We start from the raw sequence: 21,921 nt of genomic DNA, 5'->3' as shown, positions 1-21,921 counted from the left end.
TGGAGGAACATCCTCAGCATATTCTGTTCCATTTCATTCATGCGTCTATTGGAACTTCCCTCCAAGAAAATCTTTTCTGTAGGAATTTCCTTCCCTTTTTAATTTGATTGAAGCCTTCTTTAGGGCTAGTTTTTTGGGCAGAGACTATGTAGCGAAATTTGTTTTCCTCCAAATTTGCTTGCATGAATCATTTTCTTTCTCGCCAATCTTTAAGAGTTTATCATCGCATTATGTGCGACTTCATACCTGATGCTACACATAATGCTTTGGTAAACTATTTGAAGGACGAAACCCCGGATATTGACCCTAGAACATCAAGTTTAAGGTAACTCAGGAAATAACATTCACGAAATTAAAATAATCATTCCGGGTATGCATTCGCGAAACCCCTATTTTAGACCAAAACATGTGTTCGTAGTTAATTACTCTTCTGAAACCGCGCCTGCAACCAAAGCCGGTGGGACAACATGTTATGGTCTTGCAGATAAACATTCTGCATAGGTAATAATTACTGGACTCACATTTCACGTATAATTTTTATTTTTTTTCAGATATTTATTAAATTTTCATACCAAAACGAAGACTTGACGTCAGGAAATGACTTGGCGATATTCGCAGGAAAGAAAAACATTGCGTAGGGCATTATAAACATATTCAACAGAGAAACTGACAGAAGTTCAATTCAAAAACTGCAAATTATGAATTCAAAAATTGACTTCAAACATTAATGCCTTTTTAAAAACAAATCCTTACACAAGAAATGCCTATTTATGATGGGTACCATTAACATTTTCCAATGATGTTTCCTAATTTTCTTGTATCTGACCCTGCAATAAAGAAAAAGAATCATATTAGAAATGTGGCATTTTGCACGGAATTGTGCACTAATGAGAAATGCTCATGAAATCACCATGAAAGTAATTTAAGATGATGACATCACAAAAAGTTATAAAAAACAAATATTATGGCTGAATATTCCACTACCAGTCAAGAGGTTATCAATTTGGTAGCATGTCCCTTATTTCATTGGAAAAACCCTTGTGGAAAAGGAATCCCTAGGATGCATATACATAACCATCAAGTAGTGTGTGTATATTGTGCACTGCCTGATAATATGAAAGACAAAGTAAAAGAAAAAATATATCAATCGCAAAAAATATAGGCCAGTATTATTCATAATTGTTCTTTAGAATATGTGAAAGTAAATGTCTGAATACAATCTGAAGAATTAGAAACAAATAGTGAATTAATTTCCAGGGTTACTGGAGACAGGTAATGTTAAATAATTAGTTCATTTTATTCATCTCTATATAAAATGGCCTAGTAGATACTTCAGTGATAACTTAAACGAAAAATTGTTTCAGTCTATGAGATTGACACCTGAAAAATTGTAAATCGACTACTTCTGACAGCATTGGTGTAATTAAATTGGAAAAATATTTCCTGTGACCTAATTGTGTTCATTCACAGACACTGTCCCCAGAACCTCTGAAAGAAGTTCTTCAGAGGCACATGTTGTGTTTTGTAGGTCATCATTTAAAAATATATATAAAGGTATCAAAAAATATAGGCCAGTATTATTCATAATCGGTCTTTAGAATATGTGAAAGTAAATACCTGAATACAATCTAAAGAATTAGAAACAAATAGTGAATTAATTTCCAGGGTTACTGAAGACAGGTAACATTAAATAATTAGTTCATTTTATTCATCTCTATATAAAATGGCTAAATAGATACTTCAGTGATAACTTAAAGGAAAAATTGTTTCAGTATACCAGATTGGCACCTAAAAAATTGAAAATTAACTACTTGATTGCACTACTACTACTACTACTTAACAGCATCGGGGTGATTAAATTGGACAATTTTTCCTGTGACCTAATTGTGTTCATTCACAGACACTGTCCCCAGAACCTCTGAAAGAAGTTCTTCAGAGGCACAGGTTGTGTTTTGTAGGTCATCATTAAAAAAAAAAAAAAAATATATATATATATATATATATATATATATATATACATATATATATATATATATATATATATATATATATATATATATATATATATATATATATATAAAGGTATCCTGTAATAAATTAGGTTCTCCTATAAGGGCTGCTCTACAAGGATGAACCTTGAGAGATGTCTTTACCACATGAACACCTTCATATTCAACTGAACTTTTTTTTGTGACTTAGCATCAATTTTTCTTTGATGTCAGGTGGGTATTGAATATGTACATGTAACAGACAGGAAAAGGCAGTCAAAAGATAACTGCCATCATCCATGGTATTTCCACGGGTCGGGTTGGAAAGTAAATAATTAATTAATGCAGTTTTCAATGTTGCCAGGAACTAGTGGGTATTGAGGGTGTGATTATCCCCAGTTTTACCTAATAGCATTGAAAAAATTCCTATTGGATGTTGATTAAGGTTTCTTGTGTTGAGGTGCCACAACTGCTCAGTTTCAGTTCAGCCTACAACAACATTACCGCTTTTATGGTTGTTAACCACCCATTCTGCCCAGGGAGGATTACCTTTTCCTTTCCCACGAACTCCTGTGACCTGATTTTTGCAAGGGCTGATTGCCAGTGAACCATTTGAGGACTCACCTTCCTGAAGGCCAACTGATGGGTTCTTTGTATTGGTTTTCTATTGTTCCGTTAAAGTTGTCAAATATACAATCCTCTTCCATCAGGAATTGTGCTGTATCCAGCCCATACATACCTAAAACACCTACAAGAACAAATGAAAGATGCACATGAGGCTAAAAAACAAAATTCCATTAAAGAAGGGACAAAAGTTTTCATATCTAACCTCTTCCAAATAATGTATGCACTCCTGAGGCAACATGATTTCTAAAAACTTGAGCAGCTTACTTTACCTGGAATTTGGAATGATATTTGGGACAAATGGCCCTCCGAGGTTTTGGAGCCTAAATAAATTAAACATGATAAAGGTAATAAATACACCACACACAAATTTACTATTGCCAATCACATTATAAGAACACTGGAAACAGGTAATCTAAGAAGTCCATTTTGAATGAAGATACTGTAAAAAAAGGTTGCAGTGTGAAGCGAATAACTTTTTCAAAGCTTATTTACCTCACATGTTTTACTGATGAAAAATAATCAATGCTCCAAAACCGCTATTATTTGGTGGCGGCCACTAAAAATTATCAATCATGCTCGCAACAAACCATTACTCCCAATTAATTGCTTGTTTTATTTTTGTGACAGCTCCGGCACTTATCTACACAGAAATTGACGTTCACTAGAAAGCACTTAATTGAAAAACGGACAACACGGGAGAATGGACACAGATAAAAGTTACTGTAAGGTTATGTTTTAATATAGCAAATAATTTATAAATAACAATGAATTCTGAGTGTGAATGTCAGGTTTACATTCAGAGGCATTAACACTTGTTACCAATTGGCCATCCGAGTCACGCTCTTGTAAAACAACTAAAATGTACAGAAATCTAAACATTTCCTACTATATATCAATTCATATCACGAACTGAGCCAACATTAAGCACAAAATACATTACAATGGAATTGCATAGGTATGGTAAAAATTTCCTAATATACTGCTACTGCATCTAGTATTTCACAAACAGAGAGCAAGTAAAACCATTATTCATTAATTGCGCATGAATAAAATAGTTACCCTCTACATGAATTAACTTTTAATGATTTAAAGCTAGAAGTGATTCCATAATTGACTTGGAGCTTGGGCGCGTGATTTCGTTCGGTGTGAATCTTATTACTCAACTTATTTACCCTCGGAAAGTTGAAGTGTTTACCCCACTCAGTTGTGACTCCTCTTGAGTCACAGCCGAAATCGCAACATCTTCTACGTGCCGTTTTTGAATTATGGAACATTCCAAAGCGAAAGATCACAGAAAGTTCAACTTAATTCGAAACTAGCGAGATTCAGTTTAATGCGAAATTACATCCTTTCCCGGGAAAACGCTACGCTCCCCCACCCTTTTTTATGAGGGAGAAGGTCTGTCGGCATCTCTTAGTTCTGATCTCCGCTCGTACATCGCCCAAAAAATGGGCCGACCCTCGACACCAAATTGCTTTTGCCGCTTTCAAGTGATTTCCGAGACTGAACCGCGTGCCATCTTCTGTAAAAACGTCAAATCAGTTAGTCAATTTGAAAGACGAAATCTATGGACGTCAATCTTGGAAAGGTTTAAAGAGAAACAATAATGATTTCAGGATTATTCGTAGTATAGCTCTTGTAGGGGTTGAGGTTGTGCTCCATAAAACTTCTGTACCTGAGCTTGTGTTAATTCCAAACTTGAAGTGGGCACGCATACAAATAATGTATAACAGAAGAAACTATCGCGGTTCCTCGGATGGATTTCGAAGAGGTTTTGTAATCTTTTATTCATTACGTGAAACGCTATCAAACTTCTGCGCATAACTGGCATCACATTTAATTTCAGATCATTCTGGCGAAAGAAGCCCTAGCAGAGGGGATGATCATTCTGGTCAGAGGGGCAGGGGCAGAAGAGGGCGAAATATTCCCGCAGGGCTGCGAGGCAAGGAAATTGGATTATATTTCGCTCGGAAGAACATGAATAAGAGGAACACAGTGAGTCTGTGAATCAGTAATTAGTATTAGATCTTATATTTACCGATTTACCTTCGTAATGAAGGAATATCTCAGCCTGTACTTATTAAATCTGTCCTGTCACTACAAATGGTTTTGTTGAAGATTGGACCACGGACCTTGATGTAAAGCACCTGGAGGTTATTTGTTAATTTGGGAAGCCTTAAATTATCTTGGTAGTTCTGTCATGATTTTGTGTGAAAATTGGAATTCAGAAAGATCGTTACTCATGATTTTCACCTGTCAGGTTTCAACTGGAAATATTATATCACTTTCTTCCATTCCCTTATTTTAGGCGATGTGATATTTTGGTTATTTTCCGCCGTGAAGACAAAATGTTTGCAAATTAAATGAGTAAAAAGGGTTGCCATAGTGTTCGTTATGCATTGATTTGCCCAGAAGCACAAAAAACTTAGTTGATAGAGTTTAAAAATAATTCTATGAATAATTTTTAAATCGTCCAAAATCCTCTTAATGGTGCTGGAATTTCATGAGCTGACCTGCTGACTCTTCATATCAGGGGGTATAAATAATATTTGAATTATGATTTTGGTTTTGGAAGTCATGAAATTCTCATAGAATATTTGAGGCAATTTGCTAAGATTGTTTGACTTGACTACGAGGTTGTCATTCTTTCATACCCAGGAGAAGACATACGTTTGTGTCGATCAAAAGAAACAAGAGAAAATAACGCAGCTTTTGGGGAGTGTGGCATCAGGTGGTCCTTCGACTTCCACGAGTGTCAGGCGCGAGGAGTGTTTAAGTGATGAAAGGGACACTGGCGAGGAGACCGCTGACCACTGGTGGATGGTGGAAGAGGAGCGAACAGGAGTGCAGGATGATCGGAAAAAGATGCCTCCTCCTCCTCCCAAAGTTGATGTGGAACAGAAGTATGGACACATAAGGGAAAGTGCCTTCAAGCGCAACTTGATTGAAAACATAAATGCAAACCTTGATGCGGAAAGGTAAGTTTCACATATTATATTTCTCTAGGAGACAATGAAAACAATTTGGCCTGCATGAAATGTCCACTGATGGCTGTCAAAGCTCTTGTGATGCATTTAAAGTCATGAATTCTTTCATTTCCCCACTGTTGTGGCCCATTTTATGCCGATGACATATCTTACACAGTGCAAACGTAATTTTTTAAGATACAAACGACGGTTTTAATGCTATGTGATGATTCATTCAGTGTTCCAAAATCTTCCTATCATAAAATACTTTATATTTTACACCTTCCATATGTGTGCTAACAAGCAAAACATAGATAATGAGATTTTTGAAAAAGAGGAAGGCTAAGGTAAACATTAAAATAGGAGTTCATGAACTGGAGCAGGAGGGGCAGGGGTACTTAATAAATTTTATTTAGTACCCTGCTAGCCTCTACTAGGGTGTTTGGGAGGGGTTCATTACACACCAGACTATCATTGACCCAAAGCACCTTTTCCTTTTAATGTGGTCAGACAAACATTTTATTCTGATCCCATATCATTCTTGGGAAAAAGCAGCATATTCTAAATGAGGCACAACCAGTGAAAGATTACATTTCTTGTTAACCTTTTCATCACATTTCTTCAACACTCATAATAAATCCTAATTTTTTGTTAGCATGTCCTCGTAATCCCTGTATATGTTTAACCTAGGAGAGATGTGAGTGAGGCTAACACTAAGTATTTAATTGAGTCTTCAATTTCAATTTAGGTGCTCCTGATTCAGTAGGAATTAGGATGGAATTACTCGTTTTCCAAAAATTCATCGCTAAACAATTTTTTAAAGCGTAATTCCAATTGCAAAGTGTCACACCAGCATTGTATACCCATTAGGTCATCTGCTACAGGAGCTCAATCCTCAGGATTATGGATATCACTGTAATCCACTACATCCTTTGCAAATAAATTATCTTACTATTAACAATGGAGTTAATGTCATTAACGGAAATAAGGGATAAAAGAGGTCACTTATCTCGGAAGTGTTTTGGTGATGGTTAGCACCCTAGTATTGGGCACATAAAGAGAAGAATTGTATAAGGCAAACAGACTTACACTTGGAGGAGGGACTTGATGTCAGGGACATTGAGTAAGACTGTTAAGAGTATTTTATTTCCTCAGTTTTGCTAATAATATCTTGATCTCCATAAGACTGACCAATCCATTATAGGTTTGATCCAGAGGAAAACGATCATTCATGGTAATGTGGACTAATGTCTCCTTAGATAATCAAAAATTAAGAGGATGCAGAAGGGATACAGATATGGAAACATAAATTTTGAAAAATAACACTATTTCTATGACTGGCCATTGTTCAGGAGATGTTTATAATTTTGCAAATAAATTTGAAAGTATAGTTTTTGTGTTAAAAAATTCATCTACTTTTTGTATCTCATATCTTATATTTTTTTCTGAATACCGATGTTTGCCACTGGCTTGATGGAGCAACCACTGTATAATATTTATGTGCTACAAAGGTACAAATCCCTATCTAAATCATTACAAAACCTAGTTTAATCAGGTAGTGGATGATCAAGGTTCTTCATTCTCTGCATTACTTTGTAAAAATTGGCTGTACTTCCTGATTTTTTAAAAATAAATCTGTTTGATTTCTCTGAATTCAAAAAAATATGTTAATATTTCCAAAGACTGATCCAAAACGGTTCTTGCCTAGTTTAGTGTGAGATGTAGTGACTGGCAAAAAATATCTTGCCTTATCACCTCTTCAAAGTATAGCGAAATGCATGAAATGGGTAAATTAACATCTGAGTTAATGCATAGGTTGTCCATTTTTGCCAGCCTGTAGAAAAAAACCGTATATTATGCGTAAGGTTTTGACTGTTTTGTGACTGTATTCAACTTGCAGTAAGCTAGCTAGCACTCATGAGTAATTAATTCTATTTTGTTTCATGTGTGTGTGCCTAAGGATATTCTCCTTTACTCATTAAATGAATTGCCTAATGGGATGTTTTGGTCTTCTGTCAGCTCTTCTAATTAATTTTTTTAATAACCCTGTTTCAGGGGTGTCGAGGAAGGTCCTTCGGAGAGACCGATAACGAACGAGAAACTCGATTTAGAGTTTAAGGAGGAACTATTGTTAAAAATGGAGAATGACCAATGTTACCAGAATATGCTTAAGTTTCGGAAGAAGCTGCCATCATATGAGATGAGGGACCAAATCATAGATTTAATCAATAATAACCAAGTTGTTGTTGTCAGCGGTGAGACAGGTAATCTTTCAAGAATTTCATGTTTTTTCAAGGAATATGTGGTTTCTTAACTTTAGAATCGTTACAGTCCTTGTTGCGTGTTTTATACTCTTTGATGATGACTGTCATTGTGGTGGCTGTTGCCGTGAGTAAACTTATTCTGTAAATTTCACTATGGCATCTGTTTCATGGTTTTTTTAAGCCGGAATGGCTAAAAAGGGGGCTTCCCAAACCATTTTTTCCATTTCTTCCTTTAAGTAGTTGCTTTTAATTTGTGCTCCCATGTTAGTATCTGGAAAGAATTCCTCTGAATATTAATTATATTGCAATTGTTAAAAAACTGATTTGTAATTTTATTGCCTGATCTTTCCTGATCATGTGGATGTAATGATATTTGTATATCAACACTGGCGTTGGCTTTGTTGGTGTTGCATTTTGAAGAATTAAAATTTTCTTGAAATTTTTCACCGGTGGTTGAAAAAAGCAACCTTTCTCACAGAGAACAGAAAGCAAACAATTTGCAATGAAATAAGGCAAAATGTACCTGTGCATTATTTGAAATTAAAATTTACTTGTACAGTTAAAGAAAAAAATATAGCAGAAGTTGAACTGAATTCAGGCAATGCCCTTACATATATCATATTGTTAATTTTATAAATTAATGTCCATCTTGATTCACCTTATTACTTATGTGAAACCATTTCTGACTGCTAATACGTCTTTATTATTATTGGTATTCTACCTTTTGAGGTAGTTTTTGGATGGACAGGGACTGAACCATCATACCTTTCTTTGCCTATTCTATGAATACAACCTGAAATTTACTTGTCGTATTAGGGACACTGCAGTAAGTCCCTCCTTGATCCTGCACACTTCATCCCTTCATTAATCCCAACATGTATATATTATTGCTACCCTTTCCTCTTTTGCCTGACGTTCTCCCTTCTATCGTGGCCTTCAACATCCCATTGCCAATCAAAATTCTCTGTATCTACAGGTATCTTTCCTGCATCCTTTGGATTTCTCTCCCAATAATTCCCTCTCACTTCCTTGTTTTTTTTCTTTCTGTTCATTTCACCTTTTTCATCCTTATTCACACATAGACTTCAAATCCCATAACCTAGTCTTACTAATATCCAGTAAATGGATAATAAATTTTTTAAAAATTTTTTAGTAGTGAACAAAAATATTTGTCTAATGCCCTGAGCTACCTTAATGTAATTTGAATTCATGGTTTTAAGAAACTCTGACTCTTCCCCTTGTTATCCCTTCTCCAGGTTGTGGAAAAACGACACAAGTTGCTCAGTTTGTGTTAGACAATGAGATTTTAGCTGGACGGGGTTCGACTTGTCGAGTGATATGCACTCAGCCACGAAGGATCAGCGCCATCTCCGTTGCAGAGCGTGTGGCTGAGGAGAGGGGAGAGCGATGCGGTGGGAGATCCAGCGTTGGATTCCAGATAAGACTGGAGAAGTAGGTGGCCTACATGCCATTTTTCTTGATCTAATGAAGGGAACATATTCTTATGAAGTATGCACTCAAATGTGATAATAGAGCTAATCCTTAGAGTGTTTGAATAGAGTTGTTATCAAAATTGTATGAATAAATCAGGTTATGATTTTGACTTAATAATAATATTTTATTGATCCCAGTACATCAAGTTTCATATAGGATAAGTTAGAAACCCTATAATCTCTTACACTAGTGAGAAGAAAACAAGCCTCTGTGAATTCTTTAATGAAGTAATTTATTTTGAAGTTATTTGACGGCTCTACTTAAGAAATGGAAAAGAGCATGATCAGTTTGTTTTTGTAGGCTATTGGTTAAAAAATTATATTAGTCATAACTTAGACATTTTGAGAATAATTTTAAGTGATGAAGAACAGCTCTATGGACAAATTGTTTCCTTGCGTCACAACAATCTACATCCATATTACAGCCATACATAATTTATATTGTTTTATTGATAAAATAGAGAGAAAATGTATGTATGAGTTGGTAGTAAAATTTTAAACCTTGAAAGAGTGGTTTACAGCTAGAGTGGAACCTAGTTTAACAATTGCCTCATCAAACAAGTAATTCTCATTAAAAGCAAGAAATATATTTACAAAAAGGACTCGCTTAATGAAAAATGAGGCTTCGAAAGAGGGGAGAACATAAGTTGGCACTCATTCTGCTAGCATCATGGTATCACTATTTATCACAAATTTTTACAAACTTGTGTTCCGACATATTATTTTGAGCATAATTTTAAAAATTTTCTTGAAGGAAAAGCCTTATGAAAATAAAAAAACCCTAGAAATGATAAGTAAAATCATTAAAAAGTGAGAACAAAGTTTGAGCATGGCTGATCTAGCATCTAGATCTAGCAGCTAAAATCAGTGGGCATCAACAATTTGTACTGTCCTCAAGAACAAAGATAAAATTAAGGAGATAGATGCTTCAAAGGAGCAACAAGAATGTCTATGAAATGATTACATATTTTCTATGATATCCAAAGGTTTCTTCTCATATGGATAAGCAAAAAGAAATTGTAAGGCGATGCTGTTAATGAGAACATCAGTTGTGAAAAAGCTCATTAAGAATATGCCAGGATCATCAAGGGCTGCAGCAGTATTTAAGAGAATTAGAGGGTGGTTGGAAAGGTTTAAGAGAAAAATGGGTATCCACAGAATCGGAGAGGGAATGTGAAGCAGCAAGCTCCAACTGAAGAGGCAACAGAATACTTCATTGATGACTTCAAGGAGGGCATAGATCCTGAGGGTTACCCGCTGCAACAGGTTTTTAATTGTGAAGATACTGGTCTCTTCTGGCCAAAGATGCTAAAGTGAACCTCTATAACAGGAGAGGATAATGCATTGTCTGGCCACAAGCCATCCAAGGTGGATGGGGGTCCGACCAGTCGGCTCAGTAGAGGGGTCCCCCACCACTCAGGTGCACTTTAGTTCAGTTGCCTCTGGGCATGCGTTGAGACAGGAGGTGGATTTTTGTGATGTGTGATTGTTTGTGGTGTCGTCGCACCAGCATGGAGCGCACCGTCGGGCAACGCTATGCTGTGAAGTTTTTCGTTTAAATTGGGAAATCCACATCAGACGCCCTTGAACTCATTAAACAGGCTTATGGGGATGATGCCTTAAGCCGCGCACGAGTTTTGAGTGGTGCAAAATGTTTAAGGAAGGCCGGGTGCTCGTTGAAGACAAGCACCGCGTTGGATGCCCGACAATCACTCAAACTGATACTCTGGTGGCTAAAGTGAAAAAGGTTTTGGACTCTGACAGGCATTTAACCAATGCCCTTATCAGTGAGGAGACAGGCCTTTCAGTTGGAACCGTCACCACCATTGTAACAGAAAATCTTGCGATGAGGAAAGTGTGCACGAAGCTGGTGCCGAAAGTCTTGAGCGAGGAACAAAAACTGTTGCGGGTGGATATTTTGCAAGAATGAAATTCGGTGTGGCAACATTGCCTCACCCTCCCTACAGCCCCGACCTGGCTCCACCTGACTTTTTTTTGTACTCGCAAATAAAAAGGAAGCTCAAATGATATTAGTTCGACTCCATCGAGGCGGTTCAAGCAGTGATGACAAAGGCTCTCAACAGTATTCCGGAAACAGACTTCCAGCAAGCTTTTGATGAGTGGCAGACGCACGGAACTAAGGTTATCGATGCAGGAGGAATGTATTTTGAAGATTATTAAGTAATTGTGATGATAACTGCGATAAATTTTGATTTTTGGAACCATTCCTGATACTTATTGTATGGACCTACGTACTATATATTATTGTAGATTGATTTAGGTCTTACATGTTTTAACTTTGTATTTTGATAATTGTGATCTTAGAACTTGCATTTAAACGGAAATAGAAGGACTGCTCAAAAAAGGTGAGACTGCTTGAATAAATACTTGATTTTATTAGTTACCCTCAAGCTTAATCATGCTTATTGCATTCAAAATACAGCCCTTGGCTGCCAATACAGCTCTCCAAACTTTTTTTTACAGCTTTCAACTGCCTCCTGGAATACTTCTTTCAGGATAGTCTTTAAGTCTGCAGTATAATTTTGTTAGATGTCGTCAATAGTTTCAAATCAGCCTCCTTTCAAGTTGGATTTCAACTTAGGAAAAAGTCTGCTGGAGCAAGATCCAGGGGGTAGGGTGGCTGGGGGGATAGTAGGTGTGCTGTTTTTGGCTGAAAACTCTGTAACAATCAATGATATGTTCACTGGTGTGATGAAAGCACCAAGATTTGTTTTCCCCCATTTTTGATCTCTTCTGCCCTAAATTTCCAACGTAAATGTCAGCTTCATTGGAAAATTCCGTGACAGTTATCCGAATGCCTCTTGAATCATTGCATAAGTTGTGGTCGCATTTTCATGAGGTTAAAACAAAATTCATTGCACATGCATTGCTTCATTATCACTGACCCAAGTATTTGTACAGAAAGCATGTGCAAGGTCAACTGCTGTTGTGCGGAGACAAGTTGAGATAGGGCCATGAGCAAGGCGGTGTTTTACTTTCACAGATTCCACTATAAGGCTGGACCTCACTGAAAATGATCTGTGAAGCAGTTCGTCCATTGAAAGACCAGCCTCATCTTTATTTGTGCAGACCTTGTAGACAGCTTAAATGTTTCAGTCGAATATGGACATTGTTTTGTGTTTTCTTGCTGATATTTCAATATGTTGCTTAAGTATTGCTAAGTCATGGATTAGATTGGCATATTTTTTCTGATATCAATGATATGATTGAACTCTCCTCTTTACCTTCAGAAAGATGCCTCGAAGTAGGGGTAGCATTCTCTTCTGCACTACGGGTGTGCTGTTGGAATGGATGAAGTCGGACCAGTCACTTGGTTCTGTTTCACATTTGATCCTTGATGAAATCCACGAGCGAGATGTCCACTCAGATTTTGTCATCGCCATTTTAAAAGGAGTCATACCAAAGGTATGCCGAATTTTATAATTTGAGTCACTCTGCTCTGCTTGCTGCAGTAGTGGTAGTTCCTACTTGATTTCATTCCAGGGACAAGCTGATTCCAAAATATGATCAAATCCAAATGAATATTTTCTTTGAATTTCACATTCTAAAACTCTGATCCTAACCCATTGTTTTTCATTGTATCTCATATCTTTTTCCAACAATTTCAATACCTGATTCTTTTCTTCATATGCATATTTTTTATTGGATCCAATTATGTATTGCTTTGTATAAAAAAGAAAAAAAAAGTTTTCATTTGGGAAGTTTGTTGCCACATGATAGATCAATTTAATCTTCAGCAATGTCAGCTGATTGCTTTACTTCCAGTGTTTTTTCCTTTGTTGTGTTTGCTACAACTGCATTGCATTAGTTACAGTTATGTATTATTTACAGCGTGGGAAGGATTTGGGATTAAGTAAATGTAGAGTTATGTGAGGCCTAGAAGTTTTGAAACAAGAGGTTTGAATTGCTTGCATTTTGGAATGCAACGGGTTGTAGTCTGTTCATTTGAGAAGTCAGTAGATTAGGTTAAAGCTCTAAGTGAAGAAACATTGGTTCGTTAGTATACTTTTAATAAGTGATTTTAGCATTCCAAGTGATAACGTTGGGTGAATGGAATCACTGATAAGATCTTGCCATGCATTTTTAAATCCAAAAAAATTGCTGGTTCAAAGTTCTGTTTTTGGGGTAGATTTTGTAAAATCACATATGATTGATACAGGCCCTGAGAGACTGATACTTCCTCTGATGTTGAGAGGATTTTATTATAACACCTCATTATTTTACTTTGCACCATAATAGGCCATTTTATATTAGTTAATTTTCCATTATAAATTTTTTTACTGGCTACCTTCATTTATAAAAAATGGGAACAGACAAAAAATGGGATAGTTTTTAATTAAAAGTTAAAAAAGGTGTTTTCAGGATCATAATTTTGTAAAGTTGATGAATTTCTGATTTTGTTATTGGGTATGTATATTCTGGTAAATGATATTGTATTTTCTGTCTTGTATTTTTCCCTTTTTGTTGGTGCTTATATATGTTTACACCGTTGTACGAGGGATGTTATTTCTTGGAATGGTTTTCTCGGGGCAGTGGCACATTTTGCTGATCACACTGTGAATCATCATCTAGGCTGTCTCAACCAAACTCAAACTCATTTGACCACTTGGTACTGGTGGAATATGAACAAGCTGGGTCCTCCTGAGTATTCTGAAAGTGGACATGAATTTCCTTAGCTTTCATACCTTTCTTTACTAAGTATTTAATCCCTGTTCGAATCTCAATTTTTTCCATCTTCACAAATAACTGCTCGGGAACAAAAACAGAGAGGCATCTGAACAACAGATCTCTTCTCAGAGTACTGATACATTGTGTTTACTCATACCTATTACTACGTGGGGAAACCCGTTTCACTAGCGCTCACATCTGGTTGTGATTCCAAGGGCCTTTCAAACTACACTCTAATAAGATATGCGTGTACACGTAACCTTTGAAGCCAATAAAGATATTATTATTATTATGCTCTATACAAAGAGCATGCAGCAATGATTAGATTTCAGCCTAAAAACCTAAATAAAAAAAGCAGGGTGTAGTTACTCACTATCAACCTTCCTTAAGATGAACAAGAAATCCAAGGATGATGTAATGGATGATTTTCAGATAAGATTGGAGAAAGAAGTACTAGCAGAAGAGCTTTGCTGTTTAGGCAGCAAGATTACAAGCAGTGAAAGAGGCAATACAGAATGGTCTAGTAAAGGCAGTTTTCTGTCAGAAGATAAACTGCTTATGATGAAGAGTACTGGCCTATATGAAAGGGAACATTTTATTAAAATTTTTTGCAATTATTAAACAAATATTAAAACATGTTTAGGTCTTATTTTCTTTTCATCTGAGGCAATCGATAGCAAAACAGATTGATTATTCAAGATAATACTTGAAGGAACCATGGAGGAGATAAGAGACGAACTAAAAGCAATAGGAGGAACACAATGCAGAAACTACAACAAAGATGAAGGATTGAAAAAATGGCAGGCTATCTGCTACAATCCTATCCTCAAATTAATTACCTGTCATGAAGATGAAAAATGTTTACTTTAAGTTCAACAAAATGTTTAATATAAGTGAATAAACAGAGATGTTTCAGGCGTGATGTGGTGGAATATCATGATTAATTAACTTGATTTTCAGCATACAGGACTGTATATACTGGACTTGGAGTGATAACAGTCACCTGATGATGATGTAGTTACATTGGAACTGGTCACATTAAATTTTATTTTGTGGAAAATTGCCAATATTTAATTAACATAAGTGAAGGTTTACCTCTGACTGTTAAATTAAGTGCATATGACTTCTCAATTCCATGTTCAAAAATTTTCTGCTCACTCTTGCAGAGACCTGACTTGAAACTTGTTTTGATGAGTGCCACACTGAATGCAGAGAAGTTTTCCCAGTACTATGACAAATGTCCATGCATCAACATTCCAGGTTTCACATATCCCGTGAAAGAGTACTTTTTGGAAGATGTTCTTGAAAAAACCAGGTACTTCAGAAAGGGTGCCTGGTGATTCATTTTCCTTGAGAAAACGAAGTTGATTTTATATCTTGTTGCTTTGATTATCAGAGCTGGGTTTAATATAAATTAATAGTATGTAGTAATAGATAGTTGCCAGCATCATTTAGAAATAATTATAACGATGGATAATTGTTTATGTTTTTTATGTAAAAAGCAATGAATGGTGGTGTTTTAAATCCAAAAGTATTCATGTATGAAATGCATGCTTTATAGTGGTAGTACCGGTGTTATTTATTGATAAATCTTCATTTAACCATGGTCTTTTTGACTCATTTTGCTGTCAATGGTAGTTATTAGTAAATTATGAACAATTTTGCAATAATCAAATTAAAATATTAGTGTAATGAATATTTTGTTGGCCTCAAAAGTGAAGAAACATTCTTAAATTTATAATCTTATTCTCGTAGGCATGAATAGCCATGAAAAAAATGCATTATGTAGTGTTGCAAATGCCGTCACATAAAAATGTTTTATTGTTAAAATTGATCTTATATTAATTAAAAAATGACAATCTTTATTACCTGAAAATGTATTTATTTGTGTTCAGGGTGCATGTTCTCCTCCACAACAATACCAGGCCTCATGCAACTGAGAAAAAACAACAACTTATCCAAAAATTCAATTGGGAAATTTTCAACCAACACAACTCCAAATTAGCTCCTTAAGATTTTCATCTGTTTAGAAAACTCATTTTCGGCAGGGATAAAATTTAAAATTGCTGAAGAACTAAAAGACAGGCTTGACAATTTTATTCAATGAACTGGTGGCCGAGGAATATGCATCTGGAATACAAAAACTAATCACTGTTACGACAAATATATAAATTAAGAAAATATGAATTAGTTTTCATTTCTATTTTATATTTTATTATTATATATTTATATTTATTATATTTATTATTATATATTTTATGAATTATTTTTCAATTCTAAAACGGGCCCTACTTTCTGGATAACCCTCACACATATTTGCAAAAAAATGAGATGTCTTTCTAATTCAAACAACTTTTTTTTTTTAATTAACACAAAATGTTTGAATAATTATTTCCATAAAATTTGAATATGTCAATTTTTTTGACTCAACTATAAAACTTCATAAGAGTTTATGGTGAGATTGATTATGTTTAATGATTAGAACAGTAAGGTACAGCTACAATATTAAATTGCAGGTACACAATCTCTGAAGGCCGCGCTTCACGTGAAGCTGAGGGTTGGCAGAAACACCTTAAACATAACAAAGCCAAGGTTGCCAAAAATCAAGAGTTTAGAGACTGGATTAATCCCCACATAAGGTGAGTTACCAAGTATGGCTGGGATTAATGGTAAATTGCAGTCAGACTTGGAAATCTAAGTCTGCAGTGACATTCTCTTCCTGTTATCTTGAGTATTCTCCATGATGACATACTCATAAATATTATTATAATCACTTGCAGTGATATGGTCACTTTTCTAAAGATCTTCAAATAATAAAGATTGCTACCATCCTTAAAAATCTCCAACTGACCCTCATTTTCAGCAAATACTTAACTATTACTGATGAGATGAAATGTTCATATAATCACCTGACTTTTAAAGGTTTGCCAATGTGTTCAAATGGAATTCTATTACGAGTTAGAAATTTGACCCCAATGTTTAATGTCTTTTCTATTTTCCTGAACTTGTATGATTGCACTTGTTCCTCTTTTAGTCCCTATCCTGATCAATGGGTCACTATTTTTTCCTTTTATTTAGTAGTATTACCCTGCTCCCCTGTTTTGTGAGATTTTTCTCCTTCCATGCTTTGAATTTGAGGCCCATTACCACTAGTTGCAAACTATCAAGTCTTACCTTACCAATTGACTGCCTTGAATTTGAAGCTTGCTCTAATTTCAGTCATTCTTTTTATTCCAATTGTTTTTCATTCCTGTTTTGAGTACAACAGCTCCCTGGCATAGAAGATATCCTTGCAAACCCAGAGTGTATGTGTGTGAATGCGATTCACGAGAGTGACTGTTGTTACTGAAAACATCCTAGTTACCCGAGTGATTGAGTAGTTTAAGTAAGTTTGTTTAATTATTTATTACTTTTGCTTTTTTGTGTGTTGTTATTGAGGTATACGTGAGTCACTGTTTCTCCCAAATACACCCCAGTGACCAATTGTGTGTTCCCTATCTTTCCCCTTACTTGTAGCTTTGTTTTTACCTCCCCCTTTACAAACCTAGTGCCAAGTTTATGGTCTCTGCTATTTCGTTTTTCATTCATATTTTTCATTTAACCGGCTTACTTTTCAGGCAGCTTTCTTACGAAGGAAAGTATTCAAAAAATGTTTTGGATTCCCTGGCCATACCTGAATCAGAGGAGTTGAACATAGAGTTGATAGCACTTTTGATTCAGTACATCTGCCTCAATGATGGAGATGGTGCAATTCTTGTCTTCCTTCCTGGTTGGGCAGAAATATCGAATCTCCACAACAATCTATCTGATTCTGGAAATTTTCCCAGATGTGAGTATAAATGTGGGTTATATTTCTCGTACAAGAATGAAGTTAGTAGAAGTTAATTAGTTGAAGTTAGCTCAAACTACGAGGGTTGCTATTTATATTTTGAGCCTTAATGACACTAAGTGCTTTAGGTGCCATCTGACGTTTCCACATGAAAGTTTGACCCCTTTAATGCTAACTTTCTTCTGAAAATTTTGTCATTTGATCATAACTTGTATTGTTTACAGTGACTCAAAAATTTTGTCTCAGTGAAAAAATGGGGTTAACTCGTGAACACTTTCGAGCGATGGTATTTTACAATTTTCAACGTGGATTATCAAGACAGGAGTGCATTGATCACCTTACTTCCACTTTTGGCGATGAAGCCTCATCTTTTACCACTGTGAAACGCTGGTATAACTAATTCCATCGTGGCCACTGTTCGCTCTGTAACGAAAGTCCTGAAGGTCGTCCAAAATCAGTTGTTGTGCCAGAAAACATTGATGCTGTGCAAGAACTAATAAAGTAAGATCATCCTGTGACTCATCATGAGATTGAGGCATCCTTGGGAGCTAGTATGGCGAGCATCAATAAGATATTGCATGAACATTTAGCTCTGAAAAAATTTTGTTTGCGTTGGATCCCGCATAATTTGGCAAAAGCTCAAAAAGATGCTCGTGTCAATTGGTGCTAATAAATGCTCAAGAAATACAATCGGGGTGCATCAAAAGCTGTGTATAACATCTCCACAGGTGAAGAATCTTGGGTCTATGCATATGAGCCTGAAGCAAAACACCAATCCACGGTATGGGTCATCCAAGACGAGCCAAATCCAACAAAAGTAATTCGTGCACAAAGCACCTCTAAGCAACTGATGGCCTGTTTCTTCGGAATAACTGGACGTGGCAACCGTACCATTACAGCAATGTAGAACCGTGAATTCTGAATGGTAGACGAGCATTTGTTTGCCACAAGTGCTTGGTGAAATATGGAAAAAAAGCAGCAACTACGGATCATTCTTCATCATGACAATGCAAGCTCTCACAGATCGGCTGAAACAGCTGCCTATTTGCCTGGCAAAAATGTCGAATTGATGGGTCATCCTCCGTACAGCCCTGATTTAGTACCAAATTCCTGTTTTTCAAGAAAAAATTGCATGGTCAACGTTTTTCGGCACCTGAAGAAGCCGTTGATGCATTCAAAAACCATGTTTTGCAGGTACCTCAATCGGAGTGGAAAAAGTGTTACGAAAATTGGTTTGAGTGCATACAAAAGTGTGATTGATTATCATAGAGAATACTTCGAAAAACAATAAAGCCATTCTCAACGATAAATTACTGTCTTTTGTTTAATAGGCTCAAAATACAAATAGCAGCCCTCATACTACCATGGTGTACTAATGGTATTTTGAAATTTTTTACATTTTATTTTGAAAATATTAGTATTATGGTTCAGGAAATATACATGCATCATTATGTAAAGCTAAGCATTTTTCAGGACCTAAGTAATAAATTTTTCACACCTTTTAAAGTCCTTAGTGCCTCACTTTTTCATATAACCAACAGTTTTCACATGTGGGTGCCATCATCACTAAAGCATTCTTAAACTGTCTTTCTCTCCTTGAACCCCCTCAGTTTTGATTGCCTTCTTCATCTTCGAAAGCAAATGGTTTTTAGGCTTGTACCATATTTGCGAGCATATGAGGGACACAAAAAGAAAAATATTTTCTACTTTTTTCATAGATTTCCTTAATGATTTATTTTAATGATTGTTATTTATGTTCATTAAAATGTAACTCACGTTTTTATTGCCGATCTTAAAACCCAGATATTCGTCTTCAAAGCTAAATGAAGAATCACTTGAATAATCTTTGGTCATAAGAACATAAGAATTCTTGAAAAGAAGAATCACTTCTTTGGAAATTGTCTTCATATTACAAATCTTCCTCTGTGCCATCAAATATGTTAATAATTCAACAATTATTAAATGATTTTACTACTGTATCACATTTAACAGAATTCAATGAAGTTTTGACCCATTCACAAATCTGTGGACTGCTAGACTTCTTCCTCATTCCTGAGGGTGTTCCTTCTTCATTTATCCTTTAACCTTGATTGGATGAAAGGAAACTTTTGTTCCCACCGAAACGTGGGCCCTGTTGGCAGAATGGGAACTTGAGGGACACAATTTGGTTTTGCTGATTAGATGCCTTTTCTATGAGGATACCTGAGGTGCCCAATGATTACTGGGCTGTTTACTTGATATCACTTGGCATTTTGAGGTGCCGAGTGGCCATTCCTTTTCTTGATGGCATCATATCATATAAATATTACTCTTGAGTTCCCCTCATTCTGTGTTGTCTCTGATAGGTCAAGAGTTTATTGGAAATTGACTAAGAAGTTATTTTTCCATGTCTATTTGACAGTCTTTAACTCATGGATTGCCATGATATCAGTTAAGATCAAATTGAAAATAAAGGGTTAAGTTTTACTCTTGTTGGAAATCTCTTGGAAGAAGCCTGGGAAGGGATTTCATTGCCCTTGTGGTCTCTCCATCATGAAGAATATCATTTGCCTTGACATGGAAGATATGAACATGTGGCTGAGGAAGTGAAAAAAGCCAATTTGTGACAATGCTCCTTTTCGTGCAAAGAGAGGAATACTGTTTTCTGTTGCTCAGAGTTCAACCAAAGCCTTTGTGTTGATACTTGATTCAGGAGTAACCAGACTACTAATACTTGAAAACAAATATTGAATAAATGTTAATTTGTAGTGGCATGGCTTGCAGGTTGTGGGATCAATGGGCAAGGCTGCTTTTAGGATGCTTAGACCATACATTGTCTGTCCTTAAATTTATTTGTCTAGCTTCATTCACCTTTTATCCATCCAGCACTTAGGATGAGTGTGCACAAACACACCTGTGTGCAGTTTTTCCTTAGGCAAGGTATTCCTTTTGAAAATGAAAGCAGATAGCAATTTTGTTCCATTGGCAGAGCAAGACAACATGATTGTGTGATATCCTTTCTTATATCCACAAGTTTTAACAATTCAAGTTTTTGCACCTTTAGAGTCTATGTTAGTTAGAGGGTACATTGAACATCAGTGGGACCTCATCCATATTTCCTAGTTGTGAAAGTTCAAAATTTTCTCTTTTTATCATATTTAGTATTGTGAAGTTTAGTATTAAAACTCTTTGTTGACTTATGTTTTGTAAATAAATTGTGAGTGCATATTTTTTTTATGTTGGTTTCAAATATATTTTGCACCCATTAATGCTTTGATTCATGTTTTTTTTCAGCCAAGTATCTCATTATTCCACTCCACTCAATGATGCCCACTGTCAACCAGCGAGAAATCTTCAACCGTCCTCCTCCTGGTGAGTTAATCTTACACCAACCAATTGGATAAACGATTAGGTGATTCTCAATTTCCGTGAATTTTGGAAATAATTCTCTGGTATCAATAAACTTTATTGAATAAAGCACACTTTCAGAATGTGTATCCCAAAGACCCTTCATTGATGCATGTAAGGGGCCGCAAACACCTGAAGAAAGGAAATGGGGAATGGATAAGGGTTTTAGGGGATTGAGTTGGAGTTTGGAGACCTTTTAAAATTTCTGGTTTTGGACCAAAATTGCCTCAATGGTTGGAACATAAAAACAAGAATTGCATTTGGCAAAGAAGCTTTCTCAAGGAGGAGGGAATTGATGACAGGGTAAGGGTGTTAAGAAAAAGCTTGTACAAATTTTGATGTGGAGAATGGTTTTGTACAGTGCAGAAACATGGTTATTGTAGCAGGAGGATAGACGTAGACTGGAGGCTTTTGAAGTGTGAGTGTGGAGAAGAATGGAGAAGGTGAAATGGACAGAGAAGAAAACAAATAAGGAAGTACTGGTTATGGTGGGCGAAGAGAGGAGTTTGTTGGGAGAAATCCTATGGAGGCAGGAAAAATACATTCAGAGCATTTTGATTGATAATGAGATGCTGAAGTGTGGGATATATGGGGAGAACTTGGGCAAGCAGGGAAGTAGAAGGAATAGAATAGGCAATCAAGGGAAGAAGGATATGTGGAAATGAAGTAGGACTTACT

General features: G+C 35.9%; 1 protein-coding gene and 1 long non-coding RNA gene across 2 annotated transcripts in view; one reads left to right on the top strand and one right to left on the bottom strand.

The window, feature by feature from the left end:
* Window positions 1-752: 752 nt before the first annotated feature.
* Window positions 753-2,925, bottom strand: LOC139695527 (uncharacterized). The gene is made up of 3 exons (XR_011702324.1): window positions 2,818-2,925; window positions 2,613-2,736; window positions 753-827 (listed from the first exon to the last, which is right to left on the bottom strand). It is a non-coding gene; the product is annotated as an uncharacterized lncRNA (long non-coding RNA).
* A 1,256-nt stretch (window positions 2,926-4,181) lies between these two features.
* LOC139695341 (ATP-dependent DNA/RNA helicase DHX36-like) overlaps window positions 4,182-21,921 on the top strand; it is a 36,522-nt gene continuing 18,782 nt past the window's right edge. Inside the window, exons 1-10 of the mRNA XM_071594053.1 lie at window positions 4,182-4,386; window positions 4,462-4,610; window positions 5,274-5,593; window positions 7,637-7,845; window positions 9,102-9,297; window positions 12,590-12,764; window positions 15,194-15,342; window positions 16,544-16,666; window positions 17,645-17,856; window positions 21,130-21,207. Of these exons, the coding sequence (XP_071450154.1) occupies window positions 4,338-4,386; window positions 4,462-4,610; window positions 5,274-5,593; window positions 7,637-7,845; window positions 9,102-9,297; window positions 12,590-12,764; window positions 15,194-15,342; window positions 16,544-16,666; window positions 17,645-17,856; window positions 21,130-21,207 (1,660 nt within the window). The 5' untranslated portion in view covers window positions 4,182-4,337. The remainder of the gene's footprint in view (window positions 4,387-4,461; window positions 4,611-5,273; window positions 5,594-7,636; window positions 7,846-9,101; window positions 9,298-12,589; window positions 12,765-15,193; window positions 15,343-16,543; window positions 16,667-17,644; window positions 17,857-21,129; window positions 21,208-21,921) is intronic.

This window comes from Hetaerina americana, unplaced genomic scaffold (assembly GCF_022747635.1).
Source record: "Hetaerina americana unplaced genomic scaffold, ioHetAmer1.1.p SCAF_6, whole genome shotgun sequence".
Classification (NCBI taxonomy): Eukaryota; Metazoa; Arthropoda; class Insecta; order Odonata; family Calopterygidae; genus Hetaerina; species Hetaerina americana.
This window is presented reverse-complemented; position numbering and strand designations above follow the sequence as displayed.